Genomic DNA, 16,793 nt, shown 5'->3' on the forward strand with positions numbered 1-16,793 from the left:
GCAAAACCCCTCTGATGTAGCAAGTGAACTTTGCCTCTAACTTGCATACCTATGAAAATGTGCTTAACCCGCCCCGTCCCGTCGACGTATGGGTACATTGCAACGATTTGCATTTGCCAGTCCCGGTGACGTACCGGTATGTCGTGCAATTGCAAGGTCCTTAATTTGCACAATTTTCAATTTTTGCGCGTGATTTTTCGTACGTATACACGGGACACCTTCCTCTATTCCTCTGCAAGATCCCAAGCAGGGACAATGCCTTACACTGCATAACCTCCTCCCTCCCCCCCTCACACCATTGTCTTGGCAAAGGACCTGTTACCAGTGACCTAGCTAGTAAAGATATTCAGGGCCAGAGTGATTCCCCAATCGATGACAATGTGGAGGACAATGTTTACATAGCATTAGAAGAAGAAACAGCCAGAAATAATGATCAGGTAATGTGGCAAAAAAAGGTCAGGTATGGTGATTAGTTAGTGAGTGAAACAATGCTTATAATGCCTTTATTACTGCTTGAAAACCAATATACTCTCATACTACATATACATTCGTACCAAGTAAATAAATAAATACCGTTTATGAGTGGATAAAATAGTTACCCTCCCATAGAACTCATTTTCTTTGGTGCCAGCATGTTAGAAAACCCAGTCAGGTAAGGAGGAACTCCTATCTAGATTGGGTATTTTAAACCTCAGGTGAGTGATTTCTCTATGAATCTTCGATGTTTCTCACCAAAAGCGAAGGTTTTAGCCAAAAAAATTTTTTTTCAAAAATACCTCGGGACTGGGGGATGTCGGAGGTGCGGAAAACCTCGGGACGTGACGGGGGAAAATCTATTCGACTATTCCCTCACACAACGATAAACAACTCCAAGTTAAATTAATAGAGCAACCAGTGAAGATGAATACCACAGATCAAACAGCCCCACATATTTACGTTTATCATGAGGATCAAACTGCCCCGAAAATCTGTGGCACAGAAAAAGTTCTCATTGACGTCATTTCACTGGTCAATCAATGCGAACAGATCTTCGTAAAAAGACACATTACAGATGAACAAGAGAAAATTGCTATTTTTTCCTCTTGGATTAGTCAGGAAAGATGCCCAGCAGGAGACTTGCTGAGGTCAGATAAGCTCCTCAGAGCTAAGACATATCATCCATTTAAAACTGAATTTTTGAAGAAATTTTCTGGAGGCATGAAATTTTTACCAGGTACAATCCCAGAATTACATAAGATTGTAGATCTTGTAAGGGAGCACACTACAAATCATGTGCTCAGTGAAATAACTGCTGATGTTTCCACAATCAAAAGAACATTATTAGCTACCTTAGAGAACTCAAACTGGATGACAGGAGATGGAAAGATGTCCCCAGACCTCGTCATGGACATCATTGGTTATGTAGCTGTCTTATGTAAATTACCTGATAGGACCCTTAAGATCGCCAAGACGATCGCGTACACCCCAGGTATGTGCTTACTAGACTTAATGAACGAGGTAGAGATACAATGTAGCAAAGCAGGAGTGATCGAAACACAGTTACATTCTAGTGGAATGAGAGTGCCCGAGACAGTATCAGCTGTGAAAACAGCTACAACTACCCCAAACAGAGAACAATATCGATCGCGACCCAAAAGCAGGCAGAGCAAACAACCAAATGCATTGAGACAATGATCACAAACACCAGGCTACGGGCAGTTTCATAAGTTTTCGCACAGTCAAAGCAGATCTTGCGCCACAGACACCACTAAATACGGGAAGGCATCTCGCAGATCACAGTCAGGAGATAGGTCCATTCTATGTCATTATTATGCAAAACCAGGACACACAAGGAATTAATGCTTTATCAAAACAAAAGAGGATAGACAAAAGACACAAGGATTTGGTCCCTACTTTAGACATCATCGGTGCCAAGGGCATTGGAGCAGTAACTGCAAAACAGTAGAAAAACTGGTGTCCATTTTCAAATCGGGGGAAGACCAAGTCGTGACAAAAAACGAACAAACGTAAAGAAAAGCAAATCTAAAATTCACATAGGAGGCATGTTGGGAAATGAGTATATCTTGATACCAGCTGTATGTGAGGATCAAAACGTTTCCTTATTTTTAGACACAGGCTCTCCACTGAACTTAATAACACAAGGGTTATTAAGTATCCCTGCTTGTCGTAAAAGGCGACTAAAAGGGTTGGCGGAGGGTTAGTGCCCCTCCCTGGAAAATAACTAACTAAAAAAACAAACAAGAAGCCTCGGACAAGGACTGACCTAATGATGACGACCCAGGACCAGACAAAGGATTTGGTAATGGCTACATGGAATGTAAGAGGAGCGAATGATGAGGTGCTTGAGGATGCGAAAGTGGATGTATGTGGAATAACTGAAACAAAATGGAGAGGAGAAAGTGTGAGAGAATGGGAGTATGAATGGGGTATATGTGCAGGAGTAGGTGAGAATGAGAGGGCAAAGGAAGGAGTATGTATAGTTGTGAGTAAAAGATGGAAGAAGAGCATAAGACAGTATGGATCAGTTGGGTCAAGGATTGTGTGAGTAAAGTTGAAAGTTGGAATACAAATGTGGGCGATTGTGTGTGTGTATGCGCCAACACAAGATCGTGCTAGCAGAGTGAGAGAAGAGTTCTGGACAAATGTGGAAGTGTGCATGGAAAAGTTTGGAAGGAATGAGAGAGTGTTTTTGATCGGTGATATGAATGGTAAAGTAGGGAATGTGAAGGTGGATGGAATAGTTGATGAGTGGGGTGTGCCTGCTGAGATAGATGAGAATGGCAGTGCGTTAGTGGACATTTATGCTGGGAGGGGGTTGGTGATAGCCAATACCCTCTTCAGGCATAAAATGTTCCTCAGGTATACATGGCGAGTGATGAGAGGGGTGGGTGGTGAACTGAATGAAAGGAAGGCAATGATTGATTATGTGTGTGTCGATGAAAGGATGTGAAGATGTGTAATGGATGCAAGAGCTTATAGAGGTTCGGGGAGTGGACTTTCTGACCATTACTTGGTGGTGGCCAGAATTAGGATCCAAGTAAGATGGAGGAATAGAAGAAGGGAAAGACAAGAGGAAGGAGTAGTTGCAAGGAGGGTGGAAAGGTTACAAGAGGATGAGAAAAAGGCAGAGTATAAGAGAGAAGTGGAGGAACGATTGGGCAAATATGAATTGGAGCAGATGGGGGACGTGGAAGGTGTGTGCAGGATATTTACAGAAGAAATATGTGCAGCATGTGATGTGGTGTGTGGGAGGAAGAGAAGACGGAGGGGGGTGCAAGGAACAGCGTGGTGGACTGAAGAGGTGAGACAGGCTGTGGCATACAATGAATGGATGAGAAATAGGGGGGTGGAAGAAGTTGAGAGGTGGAAGAGAGAAGTATATGCAGAAAGAAAGAGAGAGGTGAAAAGATTAGTAAGAGAGAGTAAGAAGAGAGTGGATGAGGAATTTGGAAGGAATTTGAGTGTAAAGTGGAGGGACTGTAAGAAAATGTTCTGGAAAGAGGTGAAGACAGTAAGACAGGGTGGAAGTGAGGTTAGCAGGGGAGTGAAAGATAAAAATGGTAGATTTGTAGTGGAGAAGGGAGAAAAAGTGAGCAGATGGAGAGAACATTTTAAGGAATTGTTGAACACACAGGATGGAAGTAATGCGAGTATAAGTGACTGGGGAATGGCTGGGAGAAGGAGGGAGGTGAGAAGACAGGAAGAAATCAGTAGGATAGAAGTTGTGACAGCAATGAAGAAAGTTAAATTGGGGAAAGCCCCAGGAATTGATGGAATGTGTGGTGGAATGCTGAAGCATGGGGGAAAGATAGTTGTAGAATGGATGTGTAAGATGTGCAGATTATCCTGGGAGGAAGGTAGAGTCCCAGAGGATTGGAAATTAGGTATAATTATTCCCTTGTACAAAGGAAAAGGGGAAAAAGAACTGTGTGGTAATCATAGGGGCATTTGTCTTCTTAGTATAACAGGAAAAGTGTATGATAGGATACTCATTGACAGAGTTAGAGAAAGAACAGAGAAATTAGTTGGAGAAGAACAGGGAGGCTTTAGGAATGGAAGAGGTTGTGTAGATCAGATATTCACTCTTAAATCTTTAGTGGAAAAGTTTCTAGAGAAGGGAAAGAAGTTGTATGCGGCTTTCATGGATTTGGAGAAAGCATATGACAGTGTGGATAGATAAGGACTGTGGAAAGTATTAAGAATATATGGAGTAGACTAACTCAAGAAAGCCTTGGTTTAATCATGCTTGTTCTAATGCTGTCCGCAACAAGGAGAGGGCCTACAAAAGGTACCGGAGCCAACCCACCACTGAATCACATCATCTTTACGTTTCTGCCCGGAATCGTGCTAAGTCTGTTCTTCGCTCTGCTATAAATAATTTCATCCATACTAAATGCTCTCAGCTCTCCAACTCGAATTCTTCCCGCTCCTTCTGGCACCTTGCCAAAAACCTTTCTAACAACTTTACCTCATCATCCTTCCCTCCTCTTTTCTACTCTGATGGTTCTGTAGCTATTTCTTGTACTGATAAAGCAGATCTCTTCGCACAGTCTTTCTCCTCCAATTCCACCTTAGACGATTCCGGTGCTATTCCTCCATCACTTCCCCCCTCTGACTTCCTCATGGCTGATATTAAAATTTCTTCAGCTGATGTATTTTCTGCCATCACTGGCCTCATTACTAACAAGGCATATGGGCCTGATGGGGTCCCTCCTGTTGTTCTCAAGAACTGTGCTTCTGTGCTTACACCCTGCCTAGGCAAACTCTTTTGCCTTTGTCTGTCAACTTGTACCTTTCCTTCTTGCTGGAAGTTTGCTCTCATTCAGCCAGTCCCAAAGAAGGGTGACCACTCCCAACCCTCCAACTATCGTCCAATTTCTTTAACGTCCTGTATTTCAAAAGTTTTCGAGTCAATTCTCAATAGAAAAATTTTAAGGCATCTTTCCTATCACAACCTTCTTTCCGATCGTCAGTACGGGTTCCATCAGGGATGCTCCACTGGCGATCTTCTCACCTACCTTTCAGCTTCCTGGTCATCCTCCTTTCGAGACTTTGGCGAAAGCTTTGCCATTGCACTTGACATCTCAAAGGTTTTCGATCGAGTCTGGCATAAATCTTTAATTTCCAAACTGCCCTCCTACGGTTTCTATCCTTCTATCCGTGCCTTCATCGCTAGCTTCCTTTCTTGTCGTTCTATAGCCGCTGTTGTAGACAGCCATCGTTCTTCTCCTAGATCTGTCAACAGTGGTGTTCCTCAGGGCTCTGTCCTATCACCAACTCTCTTCCTTTTATTCATCAATGATCTTCTAAGCTGTACATCTAACCCTATCCACTCATACGCTGATGACTCCACCCTTCACCTTTCCATTCAGTTCCTGCAACGCCCATCTCAGCAGTTACTTCAACAAGCAAGGGATGAGGCTATGGCACACCTAATGTCTGACTTGGCTCGTATCTCTGACTGGGGTAAAAATAATATGGTTGTTTTTAATGTATCTAAGACTCATTTCTTACACCCATCAACCCGACAAAATCTTCCACAGGTATACCCTCTAATGTTTAATAATATTTAGCTTAATCCTGCATCATCGTTGAACATGCTTGGGGTTCATTTACTCGGGACTTATCTTGGAAAGATCATATTACATCTCTTGTAAAATCTGCTTCCAAGAGATTGGGTGTGCTAAGCCGACTCCACTCTTTCTTTACCCCTGCACAATTGCTGCTTTTATACAGGGGTTTTATCCGCCCCTGTGTGGAGTACAACCCTCATGTGTGAGGAGGCTCCCACATACAGCTCTTCTCAATAGGGTGGAGTCAAAGGCTTTTCGTCTCATTAACTCTCCTCCTCTTACTGACTCCCTTCAACCTCTGTCTCTTCGCCGCGCTGTTGTATCTTTATCTCTTTTCTATCGCTACTTTAATGGTCACTGCTCCTCTGAACTGTCTGATTGCATTCCTCCACCTCTATGACGGGCTCATAGCACCCGTCTGGCAGGAAACTCCCATCCCTTTTCTGTCCAACTCTCTAATGCATGAGTTAACTGTTACTCCCAGTCTTTCATTTATGCAACAGGTCAACTCTGGAACTGTCTCCCTCTGTCTGTATTTGCTGCTGCCTATGATCTCCAGTCTTTCAAACGCAGTGTGTCCAGGCATCTCAAAATGATCGGATCTTGAATTTGGCTCTCTGTTGTGTTTTATTTTTCTCTTGGAGGGAACTGTTACTGCGGGCTCATGGCCTTTGGTTCCTTCTTCCATGCATAAAAAAAAAAAAAAAAGATTGGAAGTTGTTGAATACTGTGAAGAGTATGTATGATGGTGCTAAGGCTGCAGTGCATGTGGATGGTGAACTAAGTGAATTTTTCTCTTTGAAGGTTGGGTTGAAACAGAGATGTGTCATGTCTCCATGGTTGTTCAATCTGTACATGGATGGGGTAATAAAAGAGGTGCAAGGTAGGGTAGTGGATGTTGGAGTGGCCCTGGTGAGAGAGGATAGTGTTTGGAAACTCCCTGTACTGTTGTTTGCAGATGATACTGTGTTGTTGAGTGAAGACAAAGGGGAGCTGCAAGGCTTGGTGGATGAGTTTGGGAGAGTGTGTAAGAAACGGAATCTAAAGGTGAATGTAGGGAAGGGTAAAGTGATGGTCTTTAAGAGAGGTGAAATCAGTGAATGTACAGCGAGGTTGGATGGTGAGGAATTGGAAAATGTGAGTACGTTTAAGTACTTGGGTAGTGTGATGGGTAAGGATGGAGGTTTGGAGGGTGAAGTGCTTGAAAGAGTACAGCAGGGAAGAAAGGTTGCTGGTTCCTTGAAAGCAGTGATAAGAAACAGGGAAGTGAAAAAGTACTACATGACAGGATTATGATACCAACTCTAATGTATGGAAGTGAAGCTTGGACGTTGTTGGAAGGACACAAGTCAAGAGTGAGAGCAGTGGAAATGAGTTATTTAAGAGGAGCCTGTGGAGTCACATGGAGAGAGGCTGACGAATGAGGACATAAAGGAGCGTTGTGGTGTGGATGTGGGTGTGATAGGAAGCGTTATGAGGAACATACTGAGGTGGTTTGGCCATGTGGAGAGGATGGAGGGTGAGAAACTGACGAAGAGAGTGTATGAGTGAGGTGGAGGGGGGAAGAGGGAGGGGGAGGCCGAGGATGAGATGGAGGGATGGGGTGGAGAGGTATAGGAGAGAGGGGGGTGTGAGTTGGGAGCAGGACAATGAAATGGCGGGGGACAGGGCGACGTGGAGGCGATTTGTTTGTGGCCACCCCAAAAGGGATTGAGGCGTCTGGCAATAGATAGATAGAGAGATAGAAATAAGAAGAAAGTAACTTTTCTGAAAGAATCTGATTTAGACTTATATACAGTGGATGGCAAACAAATCACAGTAAAAGGTATCATACGGTTAAACATCAGTTTCACAGAGACTACAAGACCAATCTCTGCATTTTTCTATGTCATTGATAACTTAGCAATTAAAGCTCATATATTACTGGGCTTAAGATGCATGAGAACAGAGAAAATAACTTTACTCCCACAAATGAATGGAATAAACTTTGATAATGAATTCATAGAGGAAATACCATCAGAGTCCTCACCGATTACTAAAAGAGAACCAAAAAGAATTGGTAATATTAAAAGCTAAAACAAACATACTGTACACAAACAGATGAGTGTATAGATCCACTCACACCACCCTCTCCAGGACTAGAAACCCAGGTAACGGTACTGATTTATCAGTTTTTCCCGTCCGTCTGACCAATGATTTAGTTATACCACCTAACTCATATATGAAAGTTACCATAAAGAGCAAATTACGGAGTAGTTCTGTTTTGTATTAGAAGAATTATGTAAAGTAAAAGGGCTGTCAGAAGAAAACGCATTATGTCAGATGAACGATGAAGGGTATACTCAGATAATCATAATTAATCACATGAATGGGGAAGTACAGGTGAAAAAGGGGACTTGTATAGTTAATATTTAAAAATGTCCAGCCCCTGTGAAGGAAATAGTTGTTGCTGGAGTGACAAGTGAGATATACTCTAGGGATAAAGAAAGCATAAAAGAGAATTTAATTCACTCAGGTGAATTTGATGAAGAAAATGATTTGTTAACCCTATTCGAAAAACACAGGGACACCGTAGCATTACCCGGAGAACAATTAGGGTGTACTTACCTGATTAATCACAAGATTAACGTGCACCCAGATACACCACCAATTTTCGTACCGGCTTATCGAATCCCACAATCTCAGCATACATTCACAAATCAGTATGTCGATGAAATGTTAAAACTTGGAATTATTGAGCCTTCAGTCTCCCCGTGGAATGCCCCATTATTCTTCGTGCCCAAACGAAATGGAGAAATGCGTGCGGTAGTAGATTACCGTAAACTAAAGAATCACACAGTCTCAGACCGATATACCATGCCATTGCTTTGCGACATCCTACAGAATATTGGACCAAAAAATAATGCATTTTCCACGATCGATTTGCTAAGTGGTTATTATCAAATTCCCGTAGATCAGGAGTCACGTAAATACACTGCCTTTTCCACAAATAGAGGACACTATCAGTATAGAAGGATGCCAATGGGACTGAGGACAGCCCCATGCACATTCCAGCGTCTTATGAAATACGTATTGTCCGGAATTTTAGGACAAGGAATATATGTTTATCTTGACGATATTATCATCGCAACGAAAGATATCACAGAACATTTCCAGAAATTAGACATACTCTTACAAAAAGCTTGGTGATGCTGGTTTAAAAATTCTAAATGCAAATTTTGCTTTAAGGAAATAAAATTCTTAGGTCACACATTAAGTGCTAATGGTATTCACACCACTAATGAAAAAAATACAGGCAGTGAGAGACTTTCCTGAACCCACTACAAATGACGAAGTTAGACAATTTTTAGGTCTAGCTGGGTACTATAGGTCATTCGTACAACAATTCTCTCATATAGCCTTTCCTCTATTCCAGCTACTAAAAAAAGATGCTATATTCCAATGGGGAGAAGAACAAAAACAAGCGTATAACAAATTAAAAAATAAACTAACAAATGCACTATGGTTGGCATATCCGGATTTCACAAAATCATTTATTATCCGTACAGATGCACCAGTTAAAGGATTAGGGGCTGTACTGATGCAGGAAGATAAAAGAAGACAGAATCAACCAATTGCATGTGCCAGCAGACAAATAAAAGGTGCAGAGAAAAATTATTGCACAACAGACTTAGAGGCACTTGCAGTGGTTTTTGCATTACAAAAGTTTCGAGATTTGGTATATGGTTACGAAATACACTTATTCACCGACCATAAACCGCTAGTGATGGTATGTTCAAAGAAAAACTCCTCTCTGGGAGGAGAACAAGATGGACATGTACAGTCGAAAACTACAATTTACATATTCATTATATACAAGGCAAAATTAATCTAGTAGCCGACGCGTTATCTAGGAACCCGAACACAATTCAGGTCGTGGCATTAGATCTCAAAGGAGGCACCCCAAACCACGATGAAATCGCAAAAGCATAAAGATTTGATCCAACATGGTCTAAAGAATACAAGTTAGAAAGTGGAGATGACATACAATTACCCAAACTACATGTACCACTCGAGCAATTCACAATAACCATTAATACTTTATACAAGATCAACCCAGGACAAATAAAATGCTGAAGAAATACTAACCAGTTGGTAGTACCCAATGACATGATACCCCAAGATTTACGAACGATACACGATAGCCCACATGCAGGACATCCTGGAAAGGCTAGGACATTCAAACAAGCACAGTTGTTATATTAATGACCATCAGTACGGAAAGATATAAACAATCACATAGACAGATGCGATTCATGTGCAAAACACAAAGGTTACCCAGTCACACCTGCACCGATGGGTAATTACCCTGTACCACATCAACCATGGGACGTTGTCGCTGTTGATTTACTCAAGATGCCATTGTCATACAATAATAACCTATACTTATTCGTAGCAACGAATCATTTTTCCCGTTATGTCATTTTAGCTCCAATTAAAGATAAAACAGCAGAGACAGTAGCAAAGGCAATAAGAGATAATGTAATATGTCGCTTTACTACCCCAAAGGTACTAGTAAGTGATAATGGAGGAGAATGTAATTCTGATATCTTACAAGGAATATGTAAACAATACATCAAAAAGTTTCACGTTTTAGCCTCACCCAGCATCGAATGGGTTAGTAGAGAGACAAAACAAAAAAAGTATTAGATGTGCTACGACACATTCTCAGTGAAAATTATGCAAGCTGGGATGATTGGATTGACAGAGTAGAAGCCTCAATTAATGGATCTATAAATAAATCCATAGGTGACACACCACATTTCAGTATATATGGGACAGAAAAAAACTACCATATGAGCTCCATATGAGAAGGTGAAAGTCTGCCCAAAAACAATTACGATGATTACTCTAAACTCCGTTTACGTGAATTCCAGGATATACACAAAAGAGTCAAAAAACAATTAACGATGTCCAAGGAAGAAATGACGGAGGCATTTAATAAAAAGGCAAGAGACTCGACTATCAGCTTAGGAGACATTGTCTATGGTATCATTCATACAAGAGACAATAAATTATCCCCCAAATTTGAGAGCCCATACAGAGTAATTAACATAAAAGCAAACAAAGTTTTAATTAGGTCACTGTCAAGTAGCAAAGAGAAACAAGTTCATATTGACTATTTAAAACGAGTTTCAAGGGAACTATCCAATAATTATACAGCCTCGGATACCATCGAACAACCAAACATAACTCATGAAACCAATCAAGAAAACAACAATAATTACAAAAATAAATTAAGGTCATATACCAAACAATCAAACATAGGTGCAAGTGTTCCAATAAAATCTATGGTACATCATTTACATGATTTGAATATCGATTTAAACTCCTTCTATAAATGAAATAGAAATAACAATCAAGTTATTGTTCTCAGTTAGTCAACCGTAACGCACATCGTCACTATCATCGACCACAGCATGACCATAGTAGAAAATTAATAGAAGAAACTTATGCTATGGATTCTCCTATATATTGCAAAAGGATATGTTCACTTAGACCCCCAACACACAGTGCGGCAAGGCTGCCTCATAGCTCCAACGGCCACGACGTCAGTTGTAAAAGATGTCATGAGTACTGAAATCACTTTGGATTACTTATACGAATTACTTTTTTATCTAGATAACATCGCGAGACCCCAGAGGACCCTGGACTTCATGATAGGAGGCTAAGTTTCACAAAGACATAACACAAAGGAAGTGGATGAAATAATGAAGTTAGCGAAATGGAAAATAGAACAGGCTACGTCAATTATGCTCATCATGATCCAAGATCTCCCATCTCATGGAACGGAGGTATTGAGCACCAAGAACAACATCACACGTACTCGCCAAAAGCGCGGTTTGTTCGACCTGGGTGGCGCAGTTCTTGGGAACATCTTTGGATTGGCTACAGAGGAAGACCTTCAAGAAATAAACAACAAAATTTAATAAAATAGCTCAGGTACTAACATACCAAGATAAATTCATCGCAAGACATAACTCAGCAATGAAGACAATCCTGAAAAATCTGAAAAAGCCGGAAAACATAGCTCTCGAAAGTGTAGATAAAATAAATGACATGGAAGGTAACATAACACTTTTCCAACACTTCTCCATCATCACGGAACACATTGACACAATTCTACTCCAATTAGACAACACTAGAGTTCGTTACAGGGCACTTATGCAAGGAATTTCGAATGCCGGTAATGGCAAGATCATAAATGACTTACTTCCAGTTCATGAGCTACGTCAGATAATTAGTCAATGCATACATAAACATAAATTGGAGCCTTTGTTCCGAAGTAGGGATTTCATGCAATATTATCCATATTTAGAAGCAACACTAACACCAACATCAGTAGTAGTTCATGTACCATTCATAACTGACGACCTGTTCACAGTATTCGAAATACAGCCCTACCCTTCTAAGAATAATAACACTTTGATCATCATCAAGATCAACACAGACATCGAACTGTCACTTTCGCAAGTGAATCAACGATTGAACGAAAGTGCCGCACATCCTTACATGCTGATATATATATATTGTAGCAGCTTAGGCGATTAGAAATGCTGGGCAGCAGAAATATAATTTATTCTTAAGTTACAAATAAGTGATTCAGATACTGAGTCACGGGTGTGTTATTGTGCCGACTGTGTGTGGATGACTGACTCCCAGGTGGTTACATCCTGCCAGCTAACCTCCAGTCGTTTAAATGGTTGGGTGAAGCACTGAAGCACCATACTACAACTTGACAACTGTTCGTAACCTGTGTTGTTCAACCAGCCACATGACCCCCCCCAGAACTGGAGTATTGAAGACGGTCCGGCTTCCGAGAGGAGCAACCTGATCTTGTAAGGGTTCCTCCAGAATCCTTGGGTGGGGCCTGATGGGTAGCAGGAGGGGTTGGCCTAGATGGAGGACGGCCTCTTCAGTGAGGTTGTGCTACCTGGACTGGTTGGTCAATGTCCAGGTGTGCCGGTTTGAGGCAGTCAATTGAGACTGTCTCCGATTTGCCGTCCCTATCAATGATGAAAGCAGTGGGGTCATTTTGTAGGACCTTGAAAGGACTTTCATAAGGCCTTTGCAGGGGTGTGCGATGTGCATCCCAGCAGAGGAAGACAAACTGGCAGTCCAGAAGATTGGGTGGAATGTATGATTGTGTGGCACAAAGCCGGGAAGTTGGAATGGGGGCAAGTGACCCGATCTTCTGACGTAGGCGTGTTAATAGTGTTGCTGGTGTTTCTTGATCCCCACGAGCTACTGGGATGAAGTCCCCTGGAACCGTGAGTGGAACACCATACACCAACTCAGTCGAAGAAGTTGCTAGGTCTTCTTTAGGGGTTGTGCGAATGTCAAGCATGACCCACGGCAACTCATCGATCCAGTCAGGGCCTGTGAGCCTTGCCTTGAGAGCTGTCTTCATGTGTCTGTGAAAGTGCTCCACAAGGCCATTTGCTTGTGGATGGTAAGCTGTCGTACAGTGTAGCATAGTTCTAAATAGTCGAAACACTGCAAACCAAAGGTCAGAAGTGAACTGTGCACCCCTGTCCGATGTGATGTCTATTGGTATGCCAAAGTGGGAGATCCAGTGGGAGATAAGGGCACGGGCACAGTTTGTTGCGGAAGTGTCTGAGATTGGGATGGCTTCTGGCCACCTGGTGAATCTATCCACTATAGTAAGAAGGTGGGTGAAACCTCTGGATGGGGGCAATGGTCCAACAATGTCAATATGAATATGGTCAAAACGTCAGGCTGGTGGGGCAAAGTTCTGCAGAGGTGCTTTGACATGGCACTGGATCTTGGAGGTTTGACATGGTATGCATGCTCTTGCCCAGTCCTCAACTTGTTTGCGCAGCCCATGCCACGTAAACTTAGATGCCATTAAAGTCTTTGTAGCTCGAATGGAAGGGTGAGCCAGACCGTGCACCATGTCGAAAAGCCGATGGCGCCAGGCAATGGGAATAATTGGTCTTGGCTGTCCGGTGGACACATTGCAGAGGAGAGTGTCGTCAGTGGGCCCAAACTGCACATCTTCCAACACCAGGCCCGAGATAGCTGTGCGGTTGGCCAGGATTTCTACATCGTCACGTTGCGCTGCTGCTAATGCTGTGTAGTCAATACCTGGAGCTAGAGCATGAATGGCATTGATGGCAGTACGAGACAATGCATCAGCGACTTTGTTACTCTTTCCAGCGATGTGTTGAGTGTCAGTTGTATATTCAGAAATTTAAGTCAGGTGGCGTTACTGATGGGCTGTCCAGGGAACAGACACTGGCAAAGGCAAACGTGAGAGGCTTGTGGTCAGTAAAAGCAGTGAAGTTCCTGCCCTCGAGGAAATAGCGGAAATGCTGGATGGCTAGATATAGGGCAAGGAGCTCCTGGTCAAAAGCACTGTACTTCTGCTCAGAGGGCCTCAGATGACGACTGAAGAAGGCAAGGGGGTGCCAACACCCATCTACTAGTTGTTCCAGCACCCCTCCTACAGCTGTGGTAGATGTGTTGACTGTAAGTGCTGTGGGAGCATTGACCCGCGGATGTACTAACATTTCTGCCTTAGCAAGTGCTTCCTTGGCATTGTTGAATGCAGCCGATGAGGCCTTATCCCAAACAAGTACCTTAGGTTTGCCGGCCAGGGCCTTGTATAGTGGTTGCATGATCTTAGCTGCTGCTGGCATGACGCGATGATAGAAGTTGACCATTCCAACAAACTCCTGGAGTCCTTTCACTGCAGTGGGCTTGACAAAGTTGCGTATAGCATCAACCTTATCTGGAAGTGGAGTCGTACCATGTTGGGTGATGTGGTGACCAAGGAATTGATGGAAGTAAGGCCAAACTGACACTTAGCAAGGTTGATGGTCAGGCCGTGCTCACTGAGTCTTTCACACAGCTGCCTGATGTGTGCATAATGTTTGTGGAGTGAGCGGCTAGCAATGAGTATGTCATCTAGGTAGATGAATACAAAATCCAGCCCGCGTCCCACTATGTCCATGAGTCGTTGAAAAGCCTGAGCACCATTCTTGAGGCCGAAAAGGACACATAGATATTCAAAAAGACGAAATGGGGTTATGTTGGCTGTTTTTGGAATGTCATCAGGATGGACTGGAATTTGATGGTAGCCACATACCAAATCAATTTTGGAGAATATCTTGGTACCAACAAGGCGAGCTGAGAAGTCCTGGATGTGAGGAATAGGATATCGGTCAGGTGTCGTGACCGCATTAAGATGGCGGTAGTCCCCACAAGGCCTCCAGCCCCCAGATGCCTTGGGGACCATGTGAAGTGGTGATGCCCATGGGCTGTTTGAGCGGCGCACTATGCCCATCTCTTCCATCTTCTGAAACTCCTCCTTGGCAAGCTGGAGCTTGTTGGGTGGCAGCCTGTGCGCTCGTGCATGAACGGGTGTTCCAGTGGTGGGGATACGATGCCACACTCCATGCTTAGGGCTATTTGCCAAGAACTGTGGAGTTGTAATGTCCGGGAACTCCATCAGGATCTTGGCATATTCTATCTATCTATCTATTGCCAGACGCCTCAATCCCGTTTGGGGTGGCCACAAACAAATCGCCTCCAAGTCGCCCTGTCCCCCGCCATTTCACTCCCCTGCTCCCAACTCACACCCTCCTCTCTCATATACCTCTCCACCCCATCTCTCCATCTCATCCTCGGCCTCCCCCTCCCTCTTTCCCTCTCCACCTCACTCACATACACTCTTTTCGTCAGTCTTTGACCCTCCATCCTCTCCACATGGCCAAACCACCTCAGTGTGTTCCTCATAACGCTTCCTATCACATCCACATCAACACCATATTCATTGTCAGATAAAGTTATGGAGCTGAGGCTGGGTGCAGGTAATCCAGTGTTACATAAGGAGATAGATCCATATGTCTCTGAATGAACTACAAGTTTCCTTTTCATGTCGACCATTTGGAGTGTGCTTGGAGTAAATCTGCCCCTGGCAGCGGTTGAGAGACATCAGTGACAGTAAATGTCCACTGGAAATGATGGGAGTTAAAGTTTAGTGGAATGGTCCTATGTCCATACGTTCTGATGTTGCTGCCATTAGCAGCAGTGAGGGTAGGACCTTTCACTCCAGACCGAGTATCAACACCTGAGGGAGGTAAAACACTAACCTCAGCCCCTGTGTCGACGAGATAACGTCGTCCTGAATGTCGATCCCAGACATAGAGGAGGTTACGTTTCTGGCCAGCCATAGCTGAGGCTACAGCTGGCCGGCCAAGTCTTTTCCCGGATGTGCACAAGGTGGTCGGCATCGAGAAGCCTCTGAACCCCACTTCCGGTGATAGTAACACCACTTGTACATGCTGTTGTTGTTCTGGGATGGTGTCACTGGTGTGGAAGATGGAGTCGTCCGTATGGTTCACCGGTTTACCACAGTCACCTTGTCAACAGTGGCCCCACTCTGTTGTTTGGCTACCCACATCTTATTTGCTCGGGCTGCTAGCTGTCGTGGATTGGAAAAATCCTCATCTGCATGCAGTAAGCGAATATCCTCAGGCATCTTCTCAAGGAAGATTTGTTAAAAAATGAAGCAGGTTGTGTGTCCATCCATCAAGGCAAGCATTTCGTCCATAAGTGCAGATGGCTTGCGGTCACCTAGGCCATTCATGTGCAAGAGTTTTGCCACCCTGTCATGGCGACTGAGTCCGAAAGTGTTCAGCAGTAGTGTCTTGAACCCTCCATACTTGTTGTCTTTCGGTGGGCGGGGGAGAAAATCGATGATCTGCTCAGCAGTGTCTTGGTCCAGAGCACTGACTACGTAGTAATATTTGGTGGTATCAGTTGTTATTTGGCGAATGTGAAATTGGACTTCGGCTTGCTCAAACCATACCTGGGGTTGGGACTTCCAGAAGGTGGGTAGTTTGAGTGAAACGGCATTTTGCTGGTCAAAGCTATCTCCTCCAGGCATGGTGAAATCTAAATAGGTAGTTTGGATCAACGGGGTCACTAATGTAGCAGCTTAGGCGATTAGAAATGCTGGGCAGCAGAAATATAATTTATTCTTAAGTTACAAATAAGTGATACAGGTACAGAGTCACGAGTGTGTTATGTGCCGACTGTGTGTGGCTGACTGACTCCCAGGTGGTTACATCCTGCCAGCTAACGTCCAGTCGTTTAAGTGGTTGGGTGAAGCACTGAAGCACCATACTACAGCTTGACGACGGTTCGTAACCT

At 43.4% G+C, this 16,793-nt stretch overlaps 2 protein-coding genes across 2 annotated transcripts; both read right to left on the minus strand.

The window, feature by feature from the left end:
- Positions 1 to 12,528: 12,528 nt before the first annotated feature.
- Positions 12,529 to 13,023, minus strand: LOC145398045 (uncharacterized). Its single transcript, XM_080271006.1, has one exon. It carries the CDS (start codon positions 13,021 to 13,023, stop codon positions 12,529 to 12,531), a length of 495 nt encoding a protein of 164 aa, XP_080127132.1.
- Positions 13,024 to 16,137: 3,114 nt separating this feature from the next.
- On the minus strand, positions 16,138 to 16,527 carry LOC145398046 (uncharacterized). Its single transcript, XM_080271008.1, has one exon. It carries the CDS (start codon positions 16,525 to 16,527, stop codon positions 16,138 to 16,140), a length of 390 nt encoding a protein of 129 aa, XP_080127134.1.
- Positions 16,528 to 16,793: the final 266 nt, after the last annotated feature.

This window comes from Coenobita brevimanus, chromosome 44, assembly GCF_032717465.1.
Source record: "Coenobita brevimanus isolate Jiangsu-jjx chromosome 44, ASM3271746v2, whole genome shotgun sequence".
NCBI lineage: Eukaryota > Metazoa > Arthropoda > Malacostraca > Decapoda > Coenobitidae > Coenobita > Coenobita brevimanus.

What these genes read in the sequence shown, in the direction of transcription:
- LOC145398046 (XM_080271008.1), bottom strand. Translation starts at nt 16,527, where the DNA reads ATGCCTGGAGGAGATAGCTTTGACCAGCAAAATGCCGTTTCACTCAAA.
- LOC145398045 (XM_080271006.1), bottom strand. Translation starts at nt 13,023, where the DNA reads ATGAAGACAGCTCTCAAGGCAAGGCTCACAGGCCCTGACTGGATCGAT.